This window comes from Bos mutus, chromosome 19, assembly GCF_027580195.1.
Source record: "Bos mutus isolate GX-2022 chromosome 19, NWIPB_WYAK_1.1, whole genome shotgun sequence".
NCBI lineage: Eukaryota > Metazoa > Chordata > Mammalia > Artiodactyla > Bovidae > Bos > Bos mutus.
In genome coordinates, this window is record NC_091635.1 from 6,978,352 (window position 1) to 7,000,994 (window position 22,643).

The 22,643-nt window shown below is 40.7% G+C and overlaps 1 protein-coding gene across 2 annotated transcripts; it reads right to left on the bottom strand.

Annotated features, from left to right (window-relative positions):
• Positions 1–5,216: 5,216 nt before the first annotated feature.
• On the bottom strand, positions 5,217–13,940 carry SUMO2 (small ubiquitin like modifier 2). Of its 2 annotated transcripts, XM_070389055.1 has the most exons (4): positions 13,754–13,938; positions 12,015–12,146; positions 7,777–7,848; positions 5,217–5,688 (listed from the first exon to the last, which is right to left on the bottom strand). In XM_070389055.1, exons 1-4 carry the CDS (start codon positions 13,772–13,774, stop codon positions 5,626–5,628), a joined length of 288 nt encoding a protein of 95 aa, XP_070245156.1. In that variant the 5' UTR covers positions 13,775–13,938; the 3' UTR covers positions 5,217–5,625. The 2 variants fall into 2 exon arrangements, with proteins under 2 accessions (XP_070245156.1, XP_070245157.1); XM_070389056.1 differs by lacking the exon at positions 7,777–7,848 and having other exon boundaries at positions 13,754–13,940.
• Positions 13,941–22,643: the final 8,703 nt, after the last annotated feature.

Below are 22,643 nucleotides of genomic sequence, written 5' to 3' on the forward strand. Positions count from 1 at the left end.
TTTTGCACAACCTCAGGGGTCCATGAAATTTTAAAATCACTGCCCTCTATGCATGTCCATTTTCACCTGCTTTTTCAATACAGTTAATAGAAGAATGAGCAGTGGCCTCCACTTCTTTTTCAGCAGTAAATACTCTTTAGCTTCCTGCAGTCCCAACTGCCACTTCCCTACTATATCCATTTGTACCAGTCTTCCATTTTACTTCACTTCAGGAAGCCTGGCAATCAGCTTTTGCAATGGGTCTTTTGTTTGTTGGCATCAGGTCCTAGTTTTAGTTGCAGCATGTGGGATTGAACTCAGGCCCCCTGCATCGTGATCACTAAGCCTTAGCCACTCAACCGAAGTCCCAATGGATTTTTCTGGCCACTTCACCCAGCATGCATAACTTCCACAACCAGGGATCAAACCTGTGGCCTTTGCAGTGGGAACTCAATCTTTAACCACTGGATCACCAGGTTTTTGTAAACCCAATATTCTTAGAAATTCCTTAGAACACAATCTATTGTTCTGAAGCATGTGGCAAAAAAATCTTTACTATTTAAAACATGTCAGAAAATGATTAAGGCCCTAATAAATTTTTATTTGGACAGGAATCCTGTTGCTTTTTATATTTGTTGCTGAGGGTGTGGACAGTTTTATCCAAGTATGCAATGTACAACTTAAAATAGAAAAATCTGCTAGTTGTTCTTCACTACTTGTGCCTATTACAGATAACAAGTAAATTTTCACCAAACACAAGAAATGCACTAATGTAGCATCTCTTTGGAAAAGGCAATGGCACCCCACTCCAGTACTCTTGCCTGGAAAATCCCATGGACGGAGGAGCCTGGTGGGCTGCAGTCCATGGGGTCGCTAAGAGTTGGGCACAACTGAGACTTCACTTTCACGCTTTGGAGAAGGAAATGGCAACCCACTCCAGTATTCTTGCCTGGAGAATCCCAGGGACAGGGGAGCCTGGTGGGCTGCCGTCTACGGGGTCACACAGAGTCGGACACGACTGAAGCGACTTAGCAGCAGCAGCATCTCTTCGTTCTCACACATTTGTTTGTGTCTTGAATGTTACCAGCCTTCCCATTACCAGGTAAACTGAGGTGCCCATAATTTCAACTTGTCCCTATTTATCCAAAATGCCAGAGGAAATGGGCAATCTACATAGTCTCCTTACTGGAATTTATTCCACCTAGATTCTGCAATTGGGTTTGAACCAACCTCTTAGAATAGTGTCTTTCACTGTGATCCAATACACATATATGAGGTTGAACCATATGACACTGCAGATATCTAGTTCTGATCTACATGAATAGCAATTACATGTTTAACCATACTTTCATACATAATCTTAATGTTTCCTATTCCTTATTACTAAAAGGAAATACTGCCATGTGCTTTTGAACTTGGTTGAGTGACTTAATTAACGAACAGCCCAACAAGTACAAGTTTCACTTTCATCCCCTATTGCAGCATGCCGTAAGTATATCACTCATACATACATTCTGCATCCATCACTCCTAGAGCCAAATTTAGTATGCATCTGTCCATTCTTTTCTTAGCTGCATCCTCACCACACAAAAAAAGAAAAAGGCAGATCAATGCCACTGAGAGAAAAACAGCCCAAGGAGTTTAGTTTCTCTTAAAAGTCATTTGCCATTAAGTAAATCAAATGAACCAACCTAGAGGCCTCAAATATGGAAAATGGCTTTGTTATATTCTTGCCTTCTCCTTCTCCAAAGTTAAACAAAAAGGTATGCACACTCTACTAAGGTCTGACATGCCCTCTGGTCATTCTGAAATACAAAGAGGAAGAGCACAGTTCCTATTTCCCTATTTTTTTCCTCCTCCTCTCATACTAAGAGCTGAATAAGATTGTGATTTTTGTCTTCTTTCCTCAATCCCAAGTTTTCTATTTAACTAAAAAAAAAAAAAAAAATCTAAACAATCTATCCTGTTCTAAGGTGAATTTAACCTCTTTTACAAAAGTAATTACAAAAATTACAAATATCAAGTAACTTAAAAGGTTATGCTCAGAAAATGGGAAAATTCTTAATATTCCATATTCTGTAACTTGTTGCAAAACGAGTCACATAATACTTCTTAAAACATCTAGTGCAAAGAAAACTATTACATGAAAATTCTTGGACTTTTCACAAAGGCCCTAAGGGTGTAGGAAATCCTAAAATGAGCACATACATTAAGTCACATGTCACTGCTTACAGGGAAATAACACTCCACATTCCAAATAACAGATTAAATTCCTAACCTGTTTATATACTCTGTTCTAATTATGTTCCACTATTTCCATTAGTTAACCACTACACATACCAGTCAGTACAAAACACATGTATTTCTTACTAAATCCTGGACTAACCCTCAAATCATCACCCAGATAATCAAAATGTTGAAGCATCTTGTGGATGAGTCCTTTGGTTCTCAAGTATTGGAGAATTATTAAAATCTTGAGGATTGTTTTTCCTTTAAGACTGGTTAGGGCACAATTTAGTATTAAGTATTTATTCAAACACCTAAAGAGATGAAGATTATATTCAGTTTTTGCAATGAAAAGAAAATACAGGCCAATTGGCAGGGATTACGGTATAGTTGATGACCCAGGCAGAGAACTTACTTCATACTGAAAATAATTTTTATTTAAAATTAAACATGGAACTTCTGTGGTGGTCGTGGCTAAGATTCTGCCTTCCAATGCAGAGGACACAGGTTCGAACCATAGTCAGGGACCCAAGATCCCACATGCCATGGAGCAGCTAAGCCCAAGAGCCACACTGAGCCCTCATGCTCCAAACCCGTGCGCCAGAACTAGAGAGTCAGCACGCTGCAACTTCTGAGCCCCTCTGCCCCAACTTGAGTCTGTGCACCTCAAAGAAAGATCCTACATGATGCAACTAAGACAAATAAATACATAAAATTAAAGAGTTCAGTACATGGAAGGGATTGTTAAGACAGCTGAAACACCTCATTTAATCTTTACCATGAGGTGCTTGGCTCTCAAGAGTTGTGAGAATGCTTCTCAGTTCCATATTGCACTGAAAATATATTTCTGGGTGTAGGGCCCAGGCACTGGTATTTTTTAAAAGCTCACCAGGGGATTCTGATGCAAAACCATGATCCAGTCAGTCATATTTAAAAGCAGCATCATTCCAACTCAAAAATAACCCTCTGTGGCACAGCTGGCCCTCATAGCCCCCACAAAGACCTTGGAAAAACTTTCCAAAGGGCCTCCCTCAAATCCTGGGATTCCATCATCTTACAGACCTCCTTGTGTCACAATCCCCTACACAATTACACACTGACTCAAGTCGCATCTCCTTGAACTGTTTACTTCTTCCAGTTCCATTCAACCTCACCCTCCTTAGATACAATGTAACCTAATCACCCAATTAATTTCCATGAAAACATAAAAAACAATAAGTGAAATAACTTGATACTCTTATTTCTGAAAAGTTGCTAATACCTTTTGAGATCAAAAGCAGCTTGTATTAAGTCTTCCCAGGTGGCGCTAGAGGTTGAGAACCCACCTGCCAATGTAGGAGACACAAGAGACTGGGGTTCAATCCCTGGGTCGGGAAAATGGCTGGGGAACACAATGGCAACCCGCTCCTGTATTCTTGCCTGGAAAATCCCATGGATAGAGCCTGAAGGGCTACAATCCATGGGGTCACAGAGTCAGACAGGACTGACTCTATACAGACTGGGTTCAATTAGATACTATATGCTACTTCTGAGACACAAACGTGGGATATGCAAGCACAGCAAGAAGGTGTTTAGCAAAACTATCCTGTTAACCAAAACAGCAGTATAACTCCCATCACTTGAACCTCTCCTCCCAAGCCAAAAAAAATTAAAATGCTACAATTAACTTTTAGCATTTTCAACAATTCGCTTATTTTCAAAGTGTTAAAAAGAATCCTTCCTTAATAAAGTTCTCTGGCTTGAATTTCAATCCTAACTTTACTTTTGGGGACAACAAAATTCCACTACTTAACAGTACCTAGGACAAAAGAAATGTACTTACCTGATCTAAGAATTCTTGGGGCAGGCTTCTCACATTATTTCACAATATAAATTGTAAAAACAGGTTGGCACACTACACATACAGGAAAATAAAAACTTCAGTTGATTTAACTTAGTCAGGAACCTATGCAATACCCACTATCTCTTGGAAAGCTCATTCACTATAGGAATGTAAGACAAACCACATTGCAACAGAATAGAGCGCATGATAGTTCATGCAATCTTCATTCAAAAGGCCACATTTAGGCAAGGGTGGGAATTGTTTCTTGAGAACCATTACTGGAAAACTCGATTAAGTCATCAGAAAACCTAATCTCTAGTCCCAGTTCTATACCCATCTATTAATAATTGTGGGACAAATTATCCTCTGGACCTCAGCCTTCTCATATTTAAAATAGGGTTAGAATTAGTCTTTACATCTTTCCAGCTCCAATACTCTATTTATTGGTTCTGTTTTCTTTCCCTATACATTTGAATTTAAAAACTATAGTGATCTGCATATTTAATTGCTATAAGAATGTATATATATAGGTAAAAATGTTTTCTGTCATTTAAGATCCTTAAATAAGGAACAAAAACTCTATTTTAGGTTAGGGAGTATTTACCATGAGACAAAATGAAGATTAGAATGGTGAAGTGTGATACATCAGCAGAGTCAGCAAAATCAGAATTTTTTTCCTAGCTTTGTGTACTAATCAACTCTGCTTCAGGTAGTGGTTACAGAAAAGAATACTTACAGAGTAAACCCACAACACTATGACCCAATTTTTTGCTAGTAAAAGTTGCGTACTTGGAACTGACTAAACTTTCTGAATGGAGGCTGAAGCATTCCTTGCTAGTCATTTATATAACTTTGTTATTCTTTGTTTTGCATTAGTCTGTCAGAAATGCAAAGCAGCTTTATTTCTTCCTTAAAATGTTACTTTTAGCAGGCCTATTCAGGTCATGTTTTCCTCTAAACTTCAACTTTCTATTTAATATTCCTCAGAATAAAGAAAACAGCTCATTTTAAACAAGAAGTTTATTTAAACAACAAGACGCTTGACTTGAAGGGAAAACTATCTAGGATTCATTTCTTTTAGAGTAATTTATCCCTACTTAAAGACAGATTGCCCTACATGTAACAGCTACGTACAAAAAAGTTATAAAATTGTCCTTGGTTTTACAATGATAAATGAAAAACATTAAAATTCTCCAATCGAACAAGGTATGCAAGAATTTTTATGTTGTTCTTTTTTTTGTTAAACAGTGAGAGCAAAATAACTTACTGGAATATAAAGATAGAGAGCTGATGAGCATGCCACTAATGGAGAAAAGGGGGTATTTTCACAGAATCAGTATTTTTCCCCATCCCATCTCCATTTGATGTCGATCAAAACATACCATTGGCCATTTAGTTAAAAAAAAATGCAATATGCTTGTGCACATACACCAGTTACTTTATGTACAATAAAGGAATGGGGAAGGGGAAAATGAAAGAATAGAGAAACTATACTGTAGTAGTCAGGATGCGGTGGAACCAAATTGCGGTTTTCTAATTGAGAATGTCTTCTTGGTCTGGAGCAACAGAATTCTGGAGTAAAGTAGCAGGTTCCCTTTTTAGTAGACACCTCCTGTCTGCTGCTGGAATACATCAATTGTATCTTCATCTTCCATCTCCAACTAGCACAAATGAGAAAAAATAACCCACTATTGGTTACTCAGTTCTTAAAATGTTTTAACTATCAGACTTAAATATCCTGAATGAGTTCTACCCCTTCCAGTGTCATTTCCGATGTCCCACAGCTTAAAGTAGCATTAGACTTAGGTTTGAATAATTTTTCACTTGGTCTTTTTATTAACATTATAGAAAACTGAGTTTTAAGTTAAAAAATGAGTATGACCATGAGTTAAATAATCTCATCTTTCATTACTTAAAATAAAAGTGATGTGTATGAAGGCTCTCAAGGCAATGTTTAGATGAGCAAAAACCTGGAAATAACCAAATTATCAAAAACCCAAAGAAATATGGTACATGCATACATGAAACACCATGTAGCTATTATTAAAGAATAAGTAAGATTTACACATGCAGAAAAGAAAATATCCCTTAGAGATAGTATTAGGCTAAAAAACAAATTTAAAAACCAGGCATCACATACAATATAGTATTACATTTGTATACATATTTTTAATTTTGTGTAAATGTGTGTACAACAGGAATATATCTTTGCCTATATACAAAACAGTGGTTACCACTATGAAGTAAGGAAAGGCATATGGGAAAAACAGACTTGTTGAAATCAAAAGGGAACTGTTGCTAATGAAGTTGAATCATAGTACAAGTAGGGCTAAAGTATTAAAATATTAAGTCTCAATTCTCTATTTGTAAAATGGAGATCATTCAGTTATAAGAATTCAATGAGTCAAAGAAAGTATCTAAGAAAATGGTTAAGTGCATTAACAATTATACTGCTGTTAAAACTGGCTGCTAAGATGTTCTAATTTATACAACTCTGCTACTTAATACTGGAAGAACAATTCTAAAATGAGTCCGTTTTATTCTAAAACAAATTCAATTCCAAATACTAAAATGGTCAATTCCAAATTCAATTTGAAGATTTTATAAATGCAGCTGTGAACAAACCTTCCCTAGGTTTAATTATTTGCAGTTAGCATAACAGACAAGTTCCAGAACTTTTTGGTGGTGGGTGAGTTTCAAAAAACAGAAAATACATTATCAGAGCCCAGCATAATGGTTTAATTCTTTTAAAACCATCAAAACTGGTCTTCAGCCTATCTACTAAAATGAAACTACTGAAATGTTTTTAAATTTTATAGTGAAAGTTTAAATGCTTTTGAAGGATACAGGAGAGCTTTTTCTCTCATTCAAGAGAATTCAGCTCCTCCTTGTGGCTACACACTATAATTGCTTCTTAGAGACTCACCAACAGAAAATAGACATGTGAAATTTTTGAAGATTATCAACAAAAACAAAATCTGGATGTTCTGTTTCACTCATATTTATAACTTCCTACTTTTTATGGGGGTGATAAATTCAAAAGTACAAGGGGTCCAATTTAAATTTCTGCTGTCAATTCCCCCCCCCCCGAAACTGGAAGTCTTAAATTGAATTTCAGAAGGTAAAAAGAAACAAAGACAAAAAATGTCTGCTACAGAAGGTAGCCCAGTCGATTCCTTACAAACTGACAGATTAATTGAGGTTATATGTAGAGATGAAGGGATCAAACAACTAAGGGTTTGGGAACAGACCTACTATCAACAGCCTTATGAAACATAAGCTATCAAGAGACTTGCAGTTACAACCACTAGATTCCCTTCAGTTCAGAAATATATGTAATCAAGACTTCAGGAGGAGCTAAAATGGCTACAATAGCCAATCAATCACTTGTGAGAAACCCTGAGTATGATTTAGAGTTGCAGCAATGAAAACAGAAGGAAAACAACAATCTGAAGTAACAGACAGGAATTTTAATTATTTTCTTCCAAATGATGCTTGCAAGAGGAAAACTTTGATTAAAATAAAATGACCTACTAGCTTTACTAAGTGATAAGTAGATATTAAAAAACCATTGACACTTCGTGAATTTATTCCTGTTTTTTCTTTTTATTCCCCTTTGGCCGTATTTTACGTAGCTTTGAACTCTGGTAAAGAACTATACTCCAATGACTAGAAGTTCACAAGTTAACAAAGCTGCTCAGAAAATTATGGACACATTTGTTCTCAAGTTAGCACAAAGAGATTTTTACCTGTGCAGGTGTGTCTGTTTCATTGATTGGCTGCCCGTCAAATCGGAATCTGATCTGCCTCATTGACAAACCCTGGACAAAGCGTTTAAACGCAATAAGAATGCAAAGAAACAGTTAGGATTATGTTAAGATTTCCATACTGGTTAAGTGATTTGGGGTGATTTTTACTTTCTCTAAACTCTAGTGTTTTTCATTCTATTACTAGAGCTTAACTAATAAATTCTATTACTAGAGTTTAACTTCAAGAAATTTTTATGTGCATTTAAGGAGATAAATGAGCCGAAACATGCAACTTTCTGCAAAGGGGACTCCAATGTTTAACTTATTCAAGAATTACCTACCTGTCACAGGGGTGGGAAAGGAGCAAAACAGTGAAGCTGTTGGTAACTGCAGCCACATGAGAACAAGATAGAAAATAAAGTATCTTTGGAGGTATGCTGTGAATATATTAACTAGAAAAATAGCTTTCTTGGAAGTGTCTTACACAAAATCATTCCTGTATCATGCACAAATTATAAACTATAACTCTTGTTACACAAACTCTTTGCTTTAGTATTTAAGAGAAAATTAAACTGAGTTCCTAGGACTAAAAATATTGAGATCAAGTATTCTACAAACACTCGGTTAACATCTGTATTCACTTATTCAACAAGGATTCACTGAATTGGTCTTTAAAACTACATGTAACATACTGCTTCCTTTAAAACTCTAGTCTTGACACATACCACCCACTTCCAGACTAGCCCTTGTCTTGAGGAACACAAGCAATCCCCCACTAGGTAGAGGAACACAAGCAATCCCCCACTAGGTAGGTGACAGCCATAACCTAATTCATTCCTCATGACTTTCAAATTTAGTTTGTGATTACACAAAGCAACCAAGAATCCAATGCCAAGCCATTACTATTATTACATATTTACAAACACTAGATTGGAGACGATTGCTTCAACAAAACACTAAGCACCTTTTATATGCTGTGTTCTTCCCTCACTACATCGACTGATAAGGACATAAGGTCAACGGTGTGACCACTCAAATTAAGGAGGGGGGAGGGGAAAGGCAGGGCCAGGAGAACACAAGCAAATTGTACTCCTTTATTGCCACCTTTTTATGCTTTTCCTTATCAATAAAAGCTCTTTTATTTTGCTTGAGATCAAAAGTCCAAAATTCAGGAAATTGGCTTTTAAGATTCCATAAACTATGTAAAATTAAACAATGAATTTATACTAAACCAGTACTTGGTTTTCTCTTATGTATAAATCTCAACATTGAGCTTTAATTGTGCCCCAGAAGAGCTGTGTGAGGCTATCTCTACATGTTCCCACTTCTTCATTTCACAAAAATGAACTGGACTAAACCAATTATTCTGGGCTCTCTGAAACCATTTGACACCCTAGAAAACAACTAGGGTTGGGGTAAATTTATACTAAAATGGAATACTATGCTCTCAGTCATTTAGCTGAAGGACCTGTGGCTGATATAAAGTGGGCAAACTAATTCTACATGTGAATGAAAAACTTATTTAGAAACCAACCTCTAGAGATACTAGTCTGAATCTCTATCATTTTATAAACATTTGAAGACATTCTGTAAGCCAGTATTGGTCCAGGATCTATCTAGACAAACAGTGAACAAAACAGCCCTATGCTCATGGAGCTTACATTTTAGTGCAAAGACAGGTAAATACAATAATCAATGAAAAAAACATCAAAACAAACAAAAAAGAGAACTGAGTGAACAAGGGCACTTGAAATCAGAGAAGTCCCTGAGGTAGTAATCAAGCGTAGACTAAAAATGATTGAGAGCTCAGCACTATCAAATAGAAATACAGTGTGAGCCATACATGTAATTTTAAGTTTTCTAGCTGCCACACTAGAAAGTTACAAGTAAGTAAAAGCTTAATAAAAATGTTTTAACTCAGCATAATTAAAATACTATCACTTCGACATACAATCAACATTTTAACAACTGAACCTTCTGTCATGCCGAGTCTCCAAAATCTGGCATTTATTTTACACTTTGCAGCACATCTCAATTTGGACTAGCCACATCTCAAGTGGTAATCGGTCACATACGGCTTGTGGCTACTGTACCAGGCCAAGTTTAGACAGAGAACACAATTGGGTGATGGATTTTGAGTTATGTTACATCATCAATGAAGATCCTAAGGTTTCGGCAACTAGATGTAAAATGATGCTATTTACTGAGTGGGGACACTACAGAAGAATCAAGGGTCCTCTTTTGCATGTTTAGTCTGAGATGCCTACTAGGCATTCACTTGGACTCCTCCAGAGATCCAATGCCAAATGAGTGCATAAGAAAGTAAATATGAGCATTCAATTAAAACCTTGATAGGAAATTCTTGGTCTTCTTCCTCACCTGCCAAAAAACTTAAGCTCTGCAAATTAGATGGGATAAATACTGAGTTTTTTTTGAAATAACATGTACCACACTTAAAAAGCAGGGACTCAGTCCTCTTCCTTAGAACCAGAGAAATCACTTGCAAAGTAAACAGGGACCTTCTGTCACTCAAACCTTTGAGGTTTCCCCCATTTAAGAGGAAAATGGGAATAAACATCTTTCCAAATTCTTCCTGGATACTATCTTCAAATCCTATTTGCATTCCAACGGATATACAGTAGAATTATATTCTTTATGGATTGCCAATGTTTTTTCCTCTAGTGCAAAGAAAGAATGGCCTCAATACCCCATCTTATGCCTAATAACTGAGAAAAATCAAAGAAAACTTTAATCTGGGCAGTACAGATTTATTTTAACACAGAAGGAAAACTAAAAAATCCTTGATTGACCCACTAACTGACCTTATATTACAATTCCCTATAAAAGGAAAATCTGGAATACAGAGGATGCGCTTTACTTTTTCTGGGACACAGTATAATGCCCCAGTTTATATGCATCTTGCAAAAAAAAAATACGTAAACTTAATCTAGGGGTAGACTCATGGGTATTCAATGTATCTTTCTCTAAGTTCAAAAATTTTCAGTCCAGTTTTAAATGAAAGCTAAAATTTAATAGTAATCAGAGAAGAGTTAGGCATGATACGCAGAGGATTTTGTTAAAAGTTACCAAATCTAAGCATGAGTTTCTATTTTGTATAAGGTTGTGCTACATAAAAGTTCCACCTTTTAAAATTCCCCTGTAACCTGAAGGGGTATTATTGCTGAAATACTGTATTCTTTAGCATAATTAATAAGTATGTATTTACTGTTACAGGATTTAACCAAAATGCTTCAAATAAAAGTACACTGAAGGGCGTATCTTTGTAAAGAATTATGAAAAAGCTTACCTATATAAAAAATCATAATCACAGTATTATTATATAAGTAAATTAGGCATAAAATATTCAAACTTGAAGTCTTCGGTTTCTTTAAGAAGCCTTTCAATGTCATAAAGGAGACCCAAGTATCAATTCGAATTCAATCTCCCAACTTGTAGAGGCACCCCTCGAAACTTGTAGATTCTAACTTTATTTTGAACCCATTTTTAGGAGGTCAATGTGCAATGTAGATAAATTGTTTTAATCTAACAGAATAATTTTCCAAACTTTTATATGTTATTCACCCAGGGTAAAGTAAGAAAAATACTTATTGTTGGATTAACTGATCTACTAGTTTCTGCTATACTTGCAAAAGTCAACTTTAAAGTTGCCTTGTAGTATTATAGACTCAACATCACAAAAGGAAGCTTCTTTGTCTTAAAGCTTACGTTTACCTCCTAGCATCTGTTGATTTCTACTTCCTCTTCTTGATGTAAAAAATTTACTATTTTCTGAGTAAAATTCAAATGTCTTTAATATAGCAGTGTTTACGCCTGACCTCTACTATTAGTGTAAAAAGAAAATATTACAATTTTACATGCTTCAGAAAACTTGCAATGTCCTTAAACGTACATTTAGTTTTATTTCCAAGTTGGTTAAAATACTCGAAATAAACTGTTTCAACACAAGACAAATTTTAAATTGTCAAAAAAGAGCCTGACAAGAATGCATTATGGCACAGAACCAGAATCATGTATATTAACCATCTTAAGGGGTTTCATGAAAAATCAACAAAGCAAGTGTATGATAAAACTCTGACATGTCAAGTATGTAAGTGTATATATATATTCTACCAAAAACAATCTATTGTCATATTATGCTGGTTTCTATTTCTCAAGAAAATGTTCGTGTTTTTTAAAATCTGTTTTATTCAGAGGAAGTACACATGTCAGCTCCTCACCTGTCGTTCACAATAGGCTTTCATTAGTTTACTAAGTGGTGTATGCCTCTTAATCTTAAACTGCACCACAGAACCATCCTGCCCCGCCACCTTCAAATTAATATGATCGTTGTTCTCAGTCTTGACTCCTTCCTGTTGAAGAAAAAAAAAAATTTAAGTATAATTTGGAAAATGTGAAAGACAAACACCTTTTAAAGCAACAGCCCAAGTCACTTTAGAAATCAACAGGTTTCTCATTCTGTATGACAACAGAGCATACAGCTGTTTTCAGCTGCTGAAATCAATCTGAAAGATGAGAAATCCTGAAGCAACAATATTAAATAGCTGTCGCAGAAACAGAAAAGCAGCCTACCTCCAATACTATCAGTATCAACGATCGATTTTTAAAGATGTACCCTCTTCAATTTACTGCAATGCCCTTTTGATTCTGAGTTTTAAAAAATGACATCTCCCAAAATATATCTTTGCTCTAAAACGATTAAAAACAAGCATCCTTTCTCCTTTTAAAGTGCTTTGAGTACACAATACAAGAAACAAAAATCTAGAGCTTGCAATTCAAAACTCATCACAAATCTCGTTAAAAGTTAGCAAATTAACTTCACCAACAAATCTCAGACTACATTAAACAAACAAACACACACCTAACTGAGGAATATCCTTTGATTCTCTCGGAAGCAACAGTAATAACTCAGAACCACTATTATTGTTCGCCTCTATGAGCAGCTTCATTTTTGTTTATTTTTAGTTAAGAGCTTTTTCTCCACTCCCCTCTGTTGTCATGAGTCAAATGCACAGTTTTATTCCGAGTCTTCCTTGTAGATTTCGACAAAATCTGAAGTTCACCAAAATCAAGTGCAGAAAGAATTCTGTAGTCCCTAAACCACTTCAGAAGGGAAGGGGATGGCGGGAGGTGGGGGTCACAAAACAAACCAAAAGAAAAGTCCCGTGTGCCAGGAAGAAGTGTGCGCCCCAGTCCTCCAGGGAAAAGCCTGGTGCCTCAAAACTCACGTTAAAAAAGTTAAGCCCTGCAAAGTCTCTCTGCTCGTACATTTGCCTCCAACTTCTCCAAACCACATGGTCTCGGCAAGCTAAGGGTTACTTGGCACCCAGGGAAAAGCCCCTGCCCATTCTGACAAAAAATGTGGGAAATACTCCCCGGGAATCCCCCAACCCCTGCCCCTGAAGACGGCCCGACAGGCATCCGGCTTCCAGCCCATCGGCAGCCCATTGATTCACCCCGAGCCCTCAGCCGGCCAGTGCGGCCAGGGGCAGGGGTCCCCAAATGCTTGCGGCCCCCACCCCCGAGCAGGGAAGCCCTGGGCCGAGGGAACTCCTCGCCACCGCAGAGGCGGCAACACCCGCCCCGGCGCGGGGTCCGCCGAGGGTGGGGACACCGCGCGCCCTAACGCCCCTCGTTACGCGCGCCCGGCCAACCGGGCCCGAGAAGCCCCGCTCGCGGCCGGTGGGCCCGCGGGTGTCCGCGATTCGCCCGCCCAACTCGCGCCCGGCGCGCACTCCGAGGCGGCCGGGGGCGGGGGAGGGCGGCGGGGCCTCCTCCCGCGCGGGCGGGAGGAAGAGGGGAGGGAGGAAAATGGCGCGGAGCGCCGGGGCCTGAGCCGCGGCCGCCCCGTGGGGGGCCCGGGAAGGCGCGGGGAGCCCGCGGCGGGCTCAGGCCGGACCCCGGCCCGCGCCGTGACCCCGGCCGCACGGCGAGGCGCGGAGGCCGGCGCCGAGCTCACCTTGGGCTTTTCGTCCGCCATGGCGAGCGCCGGAGTCTCCTCAGCTGCCGCTTCACAAAAGAGGTACCAGGTCCGCACGGAACGAGCACACAAGCAGCACCAGGAGCGGCAGAAGAAGGAGGCGGCAGCGGTGGAGGAGGGAGAGGGCGCGCGCACGTCGTGCGCTCCCTCCCCCCACCCTGCGTGCGCGAGCCCGAGTCACCGAGGCTCCTCATTGGTTGCTGCCTCGCGGGAGCGCGCAACGCTTACATAACCACCCCCAACCCCCGCCCCGCGCCGCCCCGGCCTGGCCCCGGCGCCCGCCAGGCCGGCGGGAAGAGGCGCGGACACGCGCACGCGGCCCGCCGCGGGGGCGCGCCTGACTCTGGGCGGGGCTGTATTGTCCTCCTTCTGTGGTGGAGCTTAATCAAAATGGCTTCCAGCTGGTCCTCGGTGGGGACAAGGAGGCTCGAGGCCTAGACGTGAGAGACAAACTGGGGAAGGCAAATTGACTAGACGAGGCAGAGGGACCCAAAATCAAAGCCCCAGCACGAGGTTCGGGGAAAAGAACCTCTCATTTTGTGGCCCAAATGCCGCTTTCCTCTGGATGAGAGGAACATCACACTTCCTCTCAGTCAGCCTCTCATCCCTCGAATTTTAAAGCTTCAGCCTCAGCCCACTTCCCACTAGGCTCGTGCTTTAGTGCTTTGACTACTTCTGTCCTGCTGGAAACCTCCTACTTTGACTAGCTGAGGAAAAAAGGTTCAGCCTACAAACTCCTTACTCATGGCCTGGCTCCCAACTTCCCAGAGGATAAACAACATCTATCAAAGAAAAGTACCAGATATCTATCTTCCAAATCAGTCGGTCATTTTGTCCGTCAGTTTCACAAATGGAAGTAGGTCCTTCGCATCTTAAGAACAACCCTGACATCTGTGCCCTGCTTCTCTCCATAGGGTTTATTGATTATTTCTTTTGTCCTGTATTTTCCTCCACTCCCTGGTTAGCGTAGAAAAAGATTTTCATTTCTAGTTCCATCTAAAGTTAACACTGTATCTCTGTCTGTTCTTGGCCCAACATCTTGAAAAAAATGTCCATGCCAGCTGTCTCCACTCCCTCACCTCCCACTCACTCCTCAATCCACTGCAATCTGGTGCTGTCCCCATGGCTCCACCGAAACTGCTCTCTCCAAGGTCACCAACGACTTTCCTGCTGAATCCAGGATGCTTCCCGGTTCCTCACTCTTTGAACTCCCTCCCTGTGACTTTGGGTTGTGACTCTGGCCTGGCCTTGATCCCTTTGCACTTTTTTTTTTCTTTCTCAGCCCTTCCCTTAAATGTTCCTTGGATTTTGTTCTGAACCCATTCCTTTCCCCATTCTGTTAACTCTTCTGGGATGATTTCATACCACTTCTATTACAATCTATTTGCTAATGATTCCCAACTCTAGATTCTAATCCAAATCTTTCTCCAAACTTCCAGCCTATAAATCCAACTGACTTCTGAACATCTCCACTTGAATGTCCAGTTCAGTTCAGTTCAGTCACGCAGTCGTGTCGGACTCTTTGCAACCCCGTGAATCGCAGCACGCCAGGCCTCCCTGTCCATCACCAACTCCTGGAGTTCACCCAGACTCAAGTCCATCAAGTCAGTGATGCCATCCAGCCATCTCATCCTCTGTCGTCCCCTTCTCCTCCTGCCCCCAATCCCTCCCAGCATCAGAGTCTTTTCCAATGAGTCCACTCTTCGCATGAGGTAGCCAAAGTACTGGAGTTTCAGCTTTAGCATCAGTCCTTCCAAAGAAATCCCAGGGCTGATCTCCTTCAGAATGGACTGGTTGGATCTCCTTGCAGTCCAAGGGACTCTCAAGAGTCTACTCCAACACCACAGTTCAAAAGCATCAATTCTTTGGCACTCAGCCTTCTTCACACTCCAACTCTCACATCCATACATGACCACAGGAAAAACCATAGCCTTAACTAGATGAACCTTTGTTGGCAGAGTAATGTCTCTGCTTTTCAATATGCTATCTAGGTTGGTCATAACTTTCCTTCCAAGGAGTAAGCGTCTTTTAATTTCATGGCTGCAGTCACCATCTGCAGTGATTTTGGAGCCCCAAAAAGTAAAGTCTGATACTGTTTCCACTGTTTCTCCATCTATTTCCCATGAAGTGATGGGACCGGATGTCATGATCTTCGTTTTCTGAATGTTGAGCTTTAAGCCAACTTTTTCACTCTCCACTTTCACTTTGACCAAGAGGCTATTGAGTTCGTCTTCACTTTCTGCCATAAGGGTGGTGTCATCTGCATGTCTGAGGTTAGTGATATTTCTCCCGGCAATCTTGATTCCAGCTTGTGTTTCTTCCAGTCCAGCGTTTCTCATGATGTACTCTGCATAGAAGTTAAACAAGCAGGGTGACAATATACAGCCTTGACGTACTCCTTTTACTGTTTGGAACCAGTCTGTTCCATGTCCAGTTCTAACTCTTGCTTCCTGACCTGCATACAAATTTCTCAAGAGGCAGGTCAGGTGGTCTGGTATTCCCATCTCTTTCAGAATGTTCCACAGTTTATTGTGATCCACACAGTCAAAGGCTTTGGCATAGTCAATAAAGCGGAAATAGATGTTTTTCTGGAACTCTCTTGCTTTTTCCATGATCCAGCGGATGTTGACAATTTGATCTCTGGTTCCTCTGCCTTTTCTAAAACCAACTTGAACATCAGGAAGTTCACGGTTCACATATTGCTGAAGCGTGGCTTGGAGAATTTTGAGCATTACTAGAGTGTGAGATGAGTGCAACTGTGCGGTAGTTTGAGCATTCTTTGGCATTGCCTTTCTTTGGGATTGGAATAAAAACTGACCTTTTCCAGTCCTGTGGCCACTGCTGAGATTTCCAAATTTGCTGGCATATTGAGTGCAGCACTTTCACAGCATCATCTTTCAGGATTTGAAAGAGCTCAACTGGAATTCCATCACCTCCACTAGCTTTGTTTGTAGTGATGCTTTCTAAGGCGCACTTGACTTCACATTCCAGGATGTCTGGTTCTAGGTGAGTGATCACACCATCGTGATTATCTGGGTCGTGAAGATCTTTTTTGTACAGTTCTTCTGTGTATTCTTGCCGTCTCTTCTTAATATCTTCTGCTTCTGTTAGGTCCATACCATTTCTGTTCTTTATTGAGCCCATCTTTGCATGAGATATTCCCTTGGTATCTCTAATTTTCTTGAAGAGATCTCTAGTCTAGAGGCACCTCTAACTCACCCAGTCTCAACTAAAATTCCTCAATTTACTTTTCAGACCAGCTTCTGTCTTTCAAGTTCTCAGGTCACTGTATGATACGCCATTACAACCATAACATTGCTTTAAGCCAAAAAGCCAGGGGGCATCCTTGACCCCTTCACACACTTCCCATACAGTCAATCCCCAAGTCTTGTCTATTCCCCCTTTCAAATACCTGTCAAATCTACCTACTTCTTGCCTATTCTACCTACCTACTTCTTTTCAGCCTCTGTCCAATCTTTGCTTCCCTGGTGGCTCACGCAGTAAAGCATCTGCCTGCAGTGCACGAGACCCAAGTTCAAACCTTGGATTGGGAAGATCCACTGGAGAAGGGAATGGCAACCCATCCAGTATTCTTGCCTGTCCAGTCTTTGGGGTCTATTCCATTTGCTGAGCTTTCCAGCTGGTCCTCCAAGGTGAAGAGGAGGCTTGAGGCCTTAGATGTAGGACAGGCCAAGAAAAGCAGATTGATTCCGGGCAGGCGGTGAAAGCCTAAGTTCAACTCAAATCTCTCCAGGGCCACTGATCTTTTGGTTTTAAGTTGTGTCCCAACTGCGTTTGAATAGTTAAGTAAACCAGAATCATCTAAGGTGCTGCGTTTTTTGTTGTTTTGGTTTTTGGCCACAGCATCTAGGGGTATGCAGCATCTCGTTCCGGACCAGAGGTTGAATTCAAGCCCCCTGCAGTGGAAGTCTGGGAGTCTTAGCCACTAGACAGACCACCAGGGAAGTCCCTAAGGTGCTAGTTTAAATGCATATTTTCAGGCAGTATGGCTCTGGGAACCCTCTTTCTTAAGCATTTTCCCCCCTTAATTTTTGGCTGTGCCATACAGCATGTGGGATCTCAGTTCCCTGACCAAAGATCAAACTTGTGCCCCCTGCAGTGGAAGCGAGGTGTCTTAACCACTGGCCGGCCAAGGAAGTCCCAAGGGATCCCTCTTTCTTAACACGCTTCCCTGGTGATTCTTAAGCACACTAAAGCCCCAGAACCCCAAACCATTCTAAAAATAAAAACAAAATCAAAAAAAGTTTCTGCCACTCCTTGGTTCAGTGGCAATCTTCTGCCTTATGGGATACAGTTCAAAATTCATATAAGACCTACAAAGCCCTTTGAGAGCTAATCCAGGCTCATCATTTCCTCCTCAAAATCTCTGCTTCAGTCATAATCAATTACTTGGGGTGTCCTGAATGTACCTGCTCTCTCTCAACTCTAAGCTTATGTGCATTTTTGATGTGTAAAGATACACTGAATGACTGACTAATTGAAACCATCACTGTGCATAAGATCCTGTGCTAGGATAATTTTGTCTGGGGGTGTGGGGAGATCAGACTGCAGTAGGGAGGGGAGGCAATATACAAGCAGTGAAAGGAGAAGAGAAGCAACTGCACTGTATCAGGCAGTGAGTAGGGCTTTACTAGTATTAGTTCTTTTCCTCCTTTTACAAACCTATCCAAGTGTATTAGTATTTATTTACTCCTGAGGCTCAAAAAGAGCTAATAATTTGCCCATTATCACACATCTGACAAGTAGTGTTGACTGAGCTCCTATTATATGCCAGGGAATGAAGGAGTTAGGTACTGTGCCAGTTACTGTAGAGAAAGAAAAAGAGGTGCTATCCTTGCTCTCCTGAACCAAGGACTTTTTGTTGTTGTTCAGTGGCCAAGTCATGTCCAGCTCTTTGCAACCCCATGGACTTCAGCACACCTATCCTTCACTACTTCCCACAGTTTGCTCAAACTCTTGTCCGTTGAGTTGATGATGCCATCCAACCATCTCATCCTCTGCCACTCCCTTCTCCTTTTGCCTTCAATCTTTCCCAGTATCAGGGTCTTTTCCAGTGAGTCAGCTCTTTGCATCAGGTGGCCAAAGTACTGGAGCTTCAACTTCAGCATCAGTCTTTCCAATGAATATTCAGGGTTGATTTCCTTTTGATTGACTGGTTTGATCTTGCAGTTCAAGGAACTCTCAAGAGTCTTCTCTGGGACCACAATTCAAAAGCATCAATTCTTCGGCACTCAGCCTTCTCTATGGTTCAGTTCTCATATCCATACATGACTAACACGACTACAGGAAAAACCATAGCTTTGACTACACAAACCTCTGTCGGCAGTTATGTCTCTGCTTTTTAATATGCTGTCTAGGTTTGTCATAGCTTTCCTTTCAAGGAGCAAGCATCTTTTAATATTTTTAAAAATATTTATTTATTTGGCTACACCAGGTCTTCCCTGGTGGCCCAGCTGGTAAAGAATCCGCCTGCGATGTGGGAGACCTGGGTTCAATCCCTGAGTTGTGAAGATCCCCAGGAGAAGGGAAAGGCTACCCACTCCAGTATTCTGGCCTGGAGAATTCCATGGACTATATAGTCCATGGGGTTGCAAAGAGTCAGACATGACTGAGGACTTTCACTTCACATTGTTGGGCTTTCCTTGTAGCTCAGTCAATAAAGAATCTGTCTGCAATGCAGGAGACCTGGGTTCAATTCCTGGGTCAGGAAGATCCCCTGGAGAAGATGGCAACCCACTTCAGTATTCTTGCCTGGAGAATTCCATGGACAGAGGAGACCGGCAGGCTACAGTCTATGGAATTGCAATATTCGAACACAACTTAGCAACTAAAACCAAACACCAGGTCTTAGTTGCAGCATGTGGGAACCTGCATCGTAAGTGTGGAGTCTTAGCCACCGGACCACCAGAGAAGTCCCTGATCCCAGGTCTTCTGTTGCCATCACACATCTTCCCAGGCTTATAGGATGGCAGAACCATCAAAGAGGAACATGTCATGTCAAACTTAGACTCAGTAAAATGTGGGGGACTCCAATAATCAAATGGTTGTTTAGTTGTTAGCTTCGAGGTAACAGGGGGGTCCTACAATATCATCCCCCCTTCTAAAGTTCTGCTAAATTACAAAAATCACCTTCAGGCAAAGGAGCTCTATAGAGTCATTACGTGTATTCAAACATGTGAACAACACATGTTCCAATGACAAACTGGAGTTCTGTGAGCTGAGCCTAGGCAATCTACTAAAACTGAATACTGAGAGTCTCTGCAACTGCCAGGGGAAACAAACTGTGAAAAATATAAATTTCCCAACATTAAGATTTTCCCTCTATCTTTTCCATAGGAGTGGGAAGTTTGTGGGGAGGCTGTGCGCTGGAAAAGGGTGTTTTGGGGAGAGAAAGTACATGGAGTAATATACATCGAAAAACTGGCAAACGTTAATTGAGTGATTACTATGTGGGGATTCTGTGCTAAGCCTTTAATCCTCACAAAGCCTGTATTATTATTATTCCCATTTTGCAGGCGAAGAAACTGAGACGAAGAAAGTTCAGGTAACTTGGTCACCCAGCTTGAAGTGGTAGATTCAGTAGACCTGAGACTTCTGACTCAGAGCCGAGTTTGATTACTGCAGGATTGCATCCAGGCCGCAGTGGAAGGCCTCAGAGAGATGAAAATGTGCAGGAAAAAAGTCCCAGAATAGTAGTGGGAGCACAAGTTGTTTTGACTTATTTTTATATATAAAGTTTTATTTATTTTTGGCTGTGCTGGGTCTTTGCTGCTGCACGAGCTTTCCTCTAGTTGCAGAGAGCAGGGGCTACTCTCTAGTTGCAGAGAGCACAGGCTTCTCGTTGCAGTAGCTTCTCTTGTGGAGCACAAACTCTAGGGTGCTCTAGAGTTTGTGCTACATGGGCTTCAGTAGCTACAGCATGTGGCTCAGTAGTCGTGGCACACGGGCTCAGTTGCTTCGCAGCATGTGGGATCTCCCTGACCTAGGGATTGAAACTGTATCTCCTACATTGGCAAGATTCTTTCCACTGAGCCACCTGGGAAGCCCCAGGAATAATGAGTATTCAATTCCTGAATACTGCAGGAAATCTGAAGACAACATCACAGAATCTCTCGTGGAAACCTTCCAACTTTCTACCCTTGGATCATGGCAAAGAAGATGGGACCCAAGCTTGCACCAGCAGTCAAAGCCAAGAAGCTGGTACATTTCACTTTAAATGTATCAGCTGGAGTATTAAATGTAGGGAAATATTGTTCCATTTCACAGTACAATCGCTGAAATTTTTCTATTATAGTATAGTTATTTTACAATGTTATGTTAGTTTCAAGTGAACAGCAAAAGTGATTCAGTTATATATGTGTATCTTTTTTAGATTCTTTTCTGTTATAGGTTATTACAAGGTATTGAGTATAGTTCTCTGTGCTATATAGTAGGTCCTTAATTGCTTACCTATTTTATACATATTAGTGTGTATGCATGCATTAGTGTATATATGCTAATTCAAAACTCCTGGTTTGTTCCCCCTCCTTGCTATTCCCTTTGTTAACCATAAATTTGTTTTCTATGTCTTTGAGTCTATTTCTGTTTTGTAAGTTCAATTTGTATCAGTTTTTTAGATTCCACATGTAAGTGACAGGCTTCCTTGGTGACGCGGACAGTAAAGAATATGCCTGATATATTTGTCTTTCTCTGACTTAATATGATAATCTCTAGATATATCCATATTGCTGCAAATGGCATTATTTCACTATTTTTTTAATAGCTGAGTAATATTCCATTTTGAGAATTATGGCTCAAAATTCTCCAAGCCAGGCTTCAGCAATACGTGAACCGTGAACTTCCTGATGTTCAAGCTGGTTTTAGAAAAGGAAGAGGAACCAGAGATCAAATTGCCAACATCCACTGGATCATGGAAAAAGCAAGAGAGTTCCAGAAAAGCATCTATTTCTGCTTTATTGACTATGCCAAAGCCTTTGACTGTGGGATCACAATAAACTGTGGAACATTCTGAAAGAGATGGGAATACCAGACCACCTGACCTGCCTCTTGAGAAATTTGTATGCAGGTCAGGAAGCAAGAGTTAGAACTGGACATGGAATAACAAACTGGTTCCAAATAGGAAAAGGAGTACGTCAAGGCTGTATATTGTCACCCTGCTTGTTTAACTTCTATGCAGAGTACATCATGAGAAACGCTGGGCTGGAAGAAGCACAAGCTGGAATCAAGATTGCTGGGAGAAATATCACTAACCTCAGACATGCAGATGACACCACCCTTATGGCAGAAAGTGAAGAGCAACTCAAAAGCCTCTTGATGAAAGTGAAAGTGGAGAGTGAAAAAGTTGGCTTAAAGCTCAACATTCAGAAAACGAAGATCATGGCATCCGGTCTCACCACTTCATGGGAAATAGATGGGGAAACAGTGGAAACAGTGTCAGACTTTACTTTTTGGGGCTCCAAAATCACTGCAGATGGTGACTGCAGCCATGAAATTAAAAGACGCTTACTCCTTGGAAGGAAAGTTATGACCAACCTAGATAGCATATTGAAAAGCAGAGACATTACTTTGCCAACAAAGGTTCATCTAGTTAAGGCTATGGTTTTTCCTGTGGTCATGTATGGATGTGAGAGTTGGAGTGTGAAGAAGGCTGAGTGCCAAAGAATTGATGCTTTTGAACTGTGGTGTTGGAGTAGACTCTTGAGAGTCCCTTGGACTGCAAGGAGATCCAACCAGTCCATTCTGAAGGAGATTGCCCTGGGATTTCTTTGGAAGGAATGATGCTAAAGCTGAAACTCCAGTACTTTGGCCACCTCATGCGAAGAGTGGACTCATTGGAAAAGACTCTGAT

Coding starts and splice junctions, on each gene's coding strand:
- SUMO2 (XM_070389055.1), bottom strand. CDS start 13,774: ATGGCGGACGAAAAGCCCAAG. Junction 7,849..12,014: donor AAGCCTATTGTGAACGACAG/GTGAGGAGCTGA, acceptor CGCTTTGTCCAG/GGTTTGTCAATGAGGCAGAT. Junction 5,689..7,776: donor AAACAGACACACCTGCACAG/GTAAAAATCTCT, acceptor CATTTGTGCTAG/TTGGAGATGGAAGATGAAGA.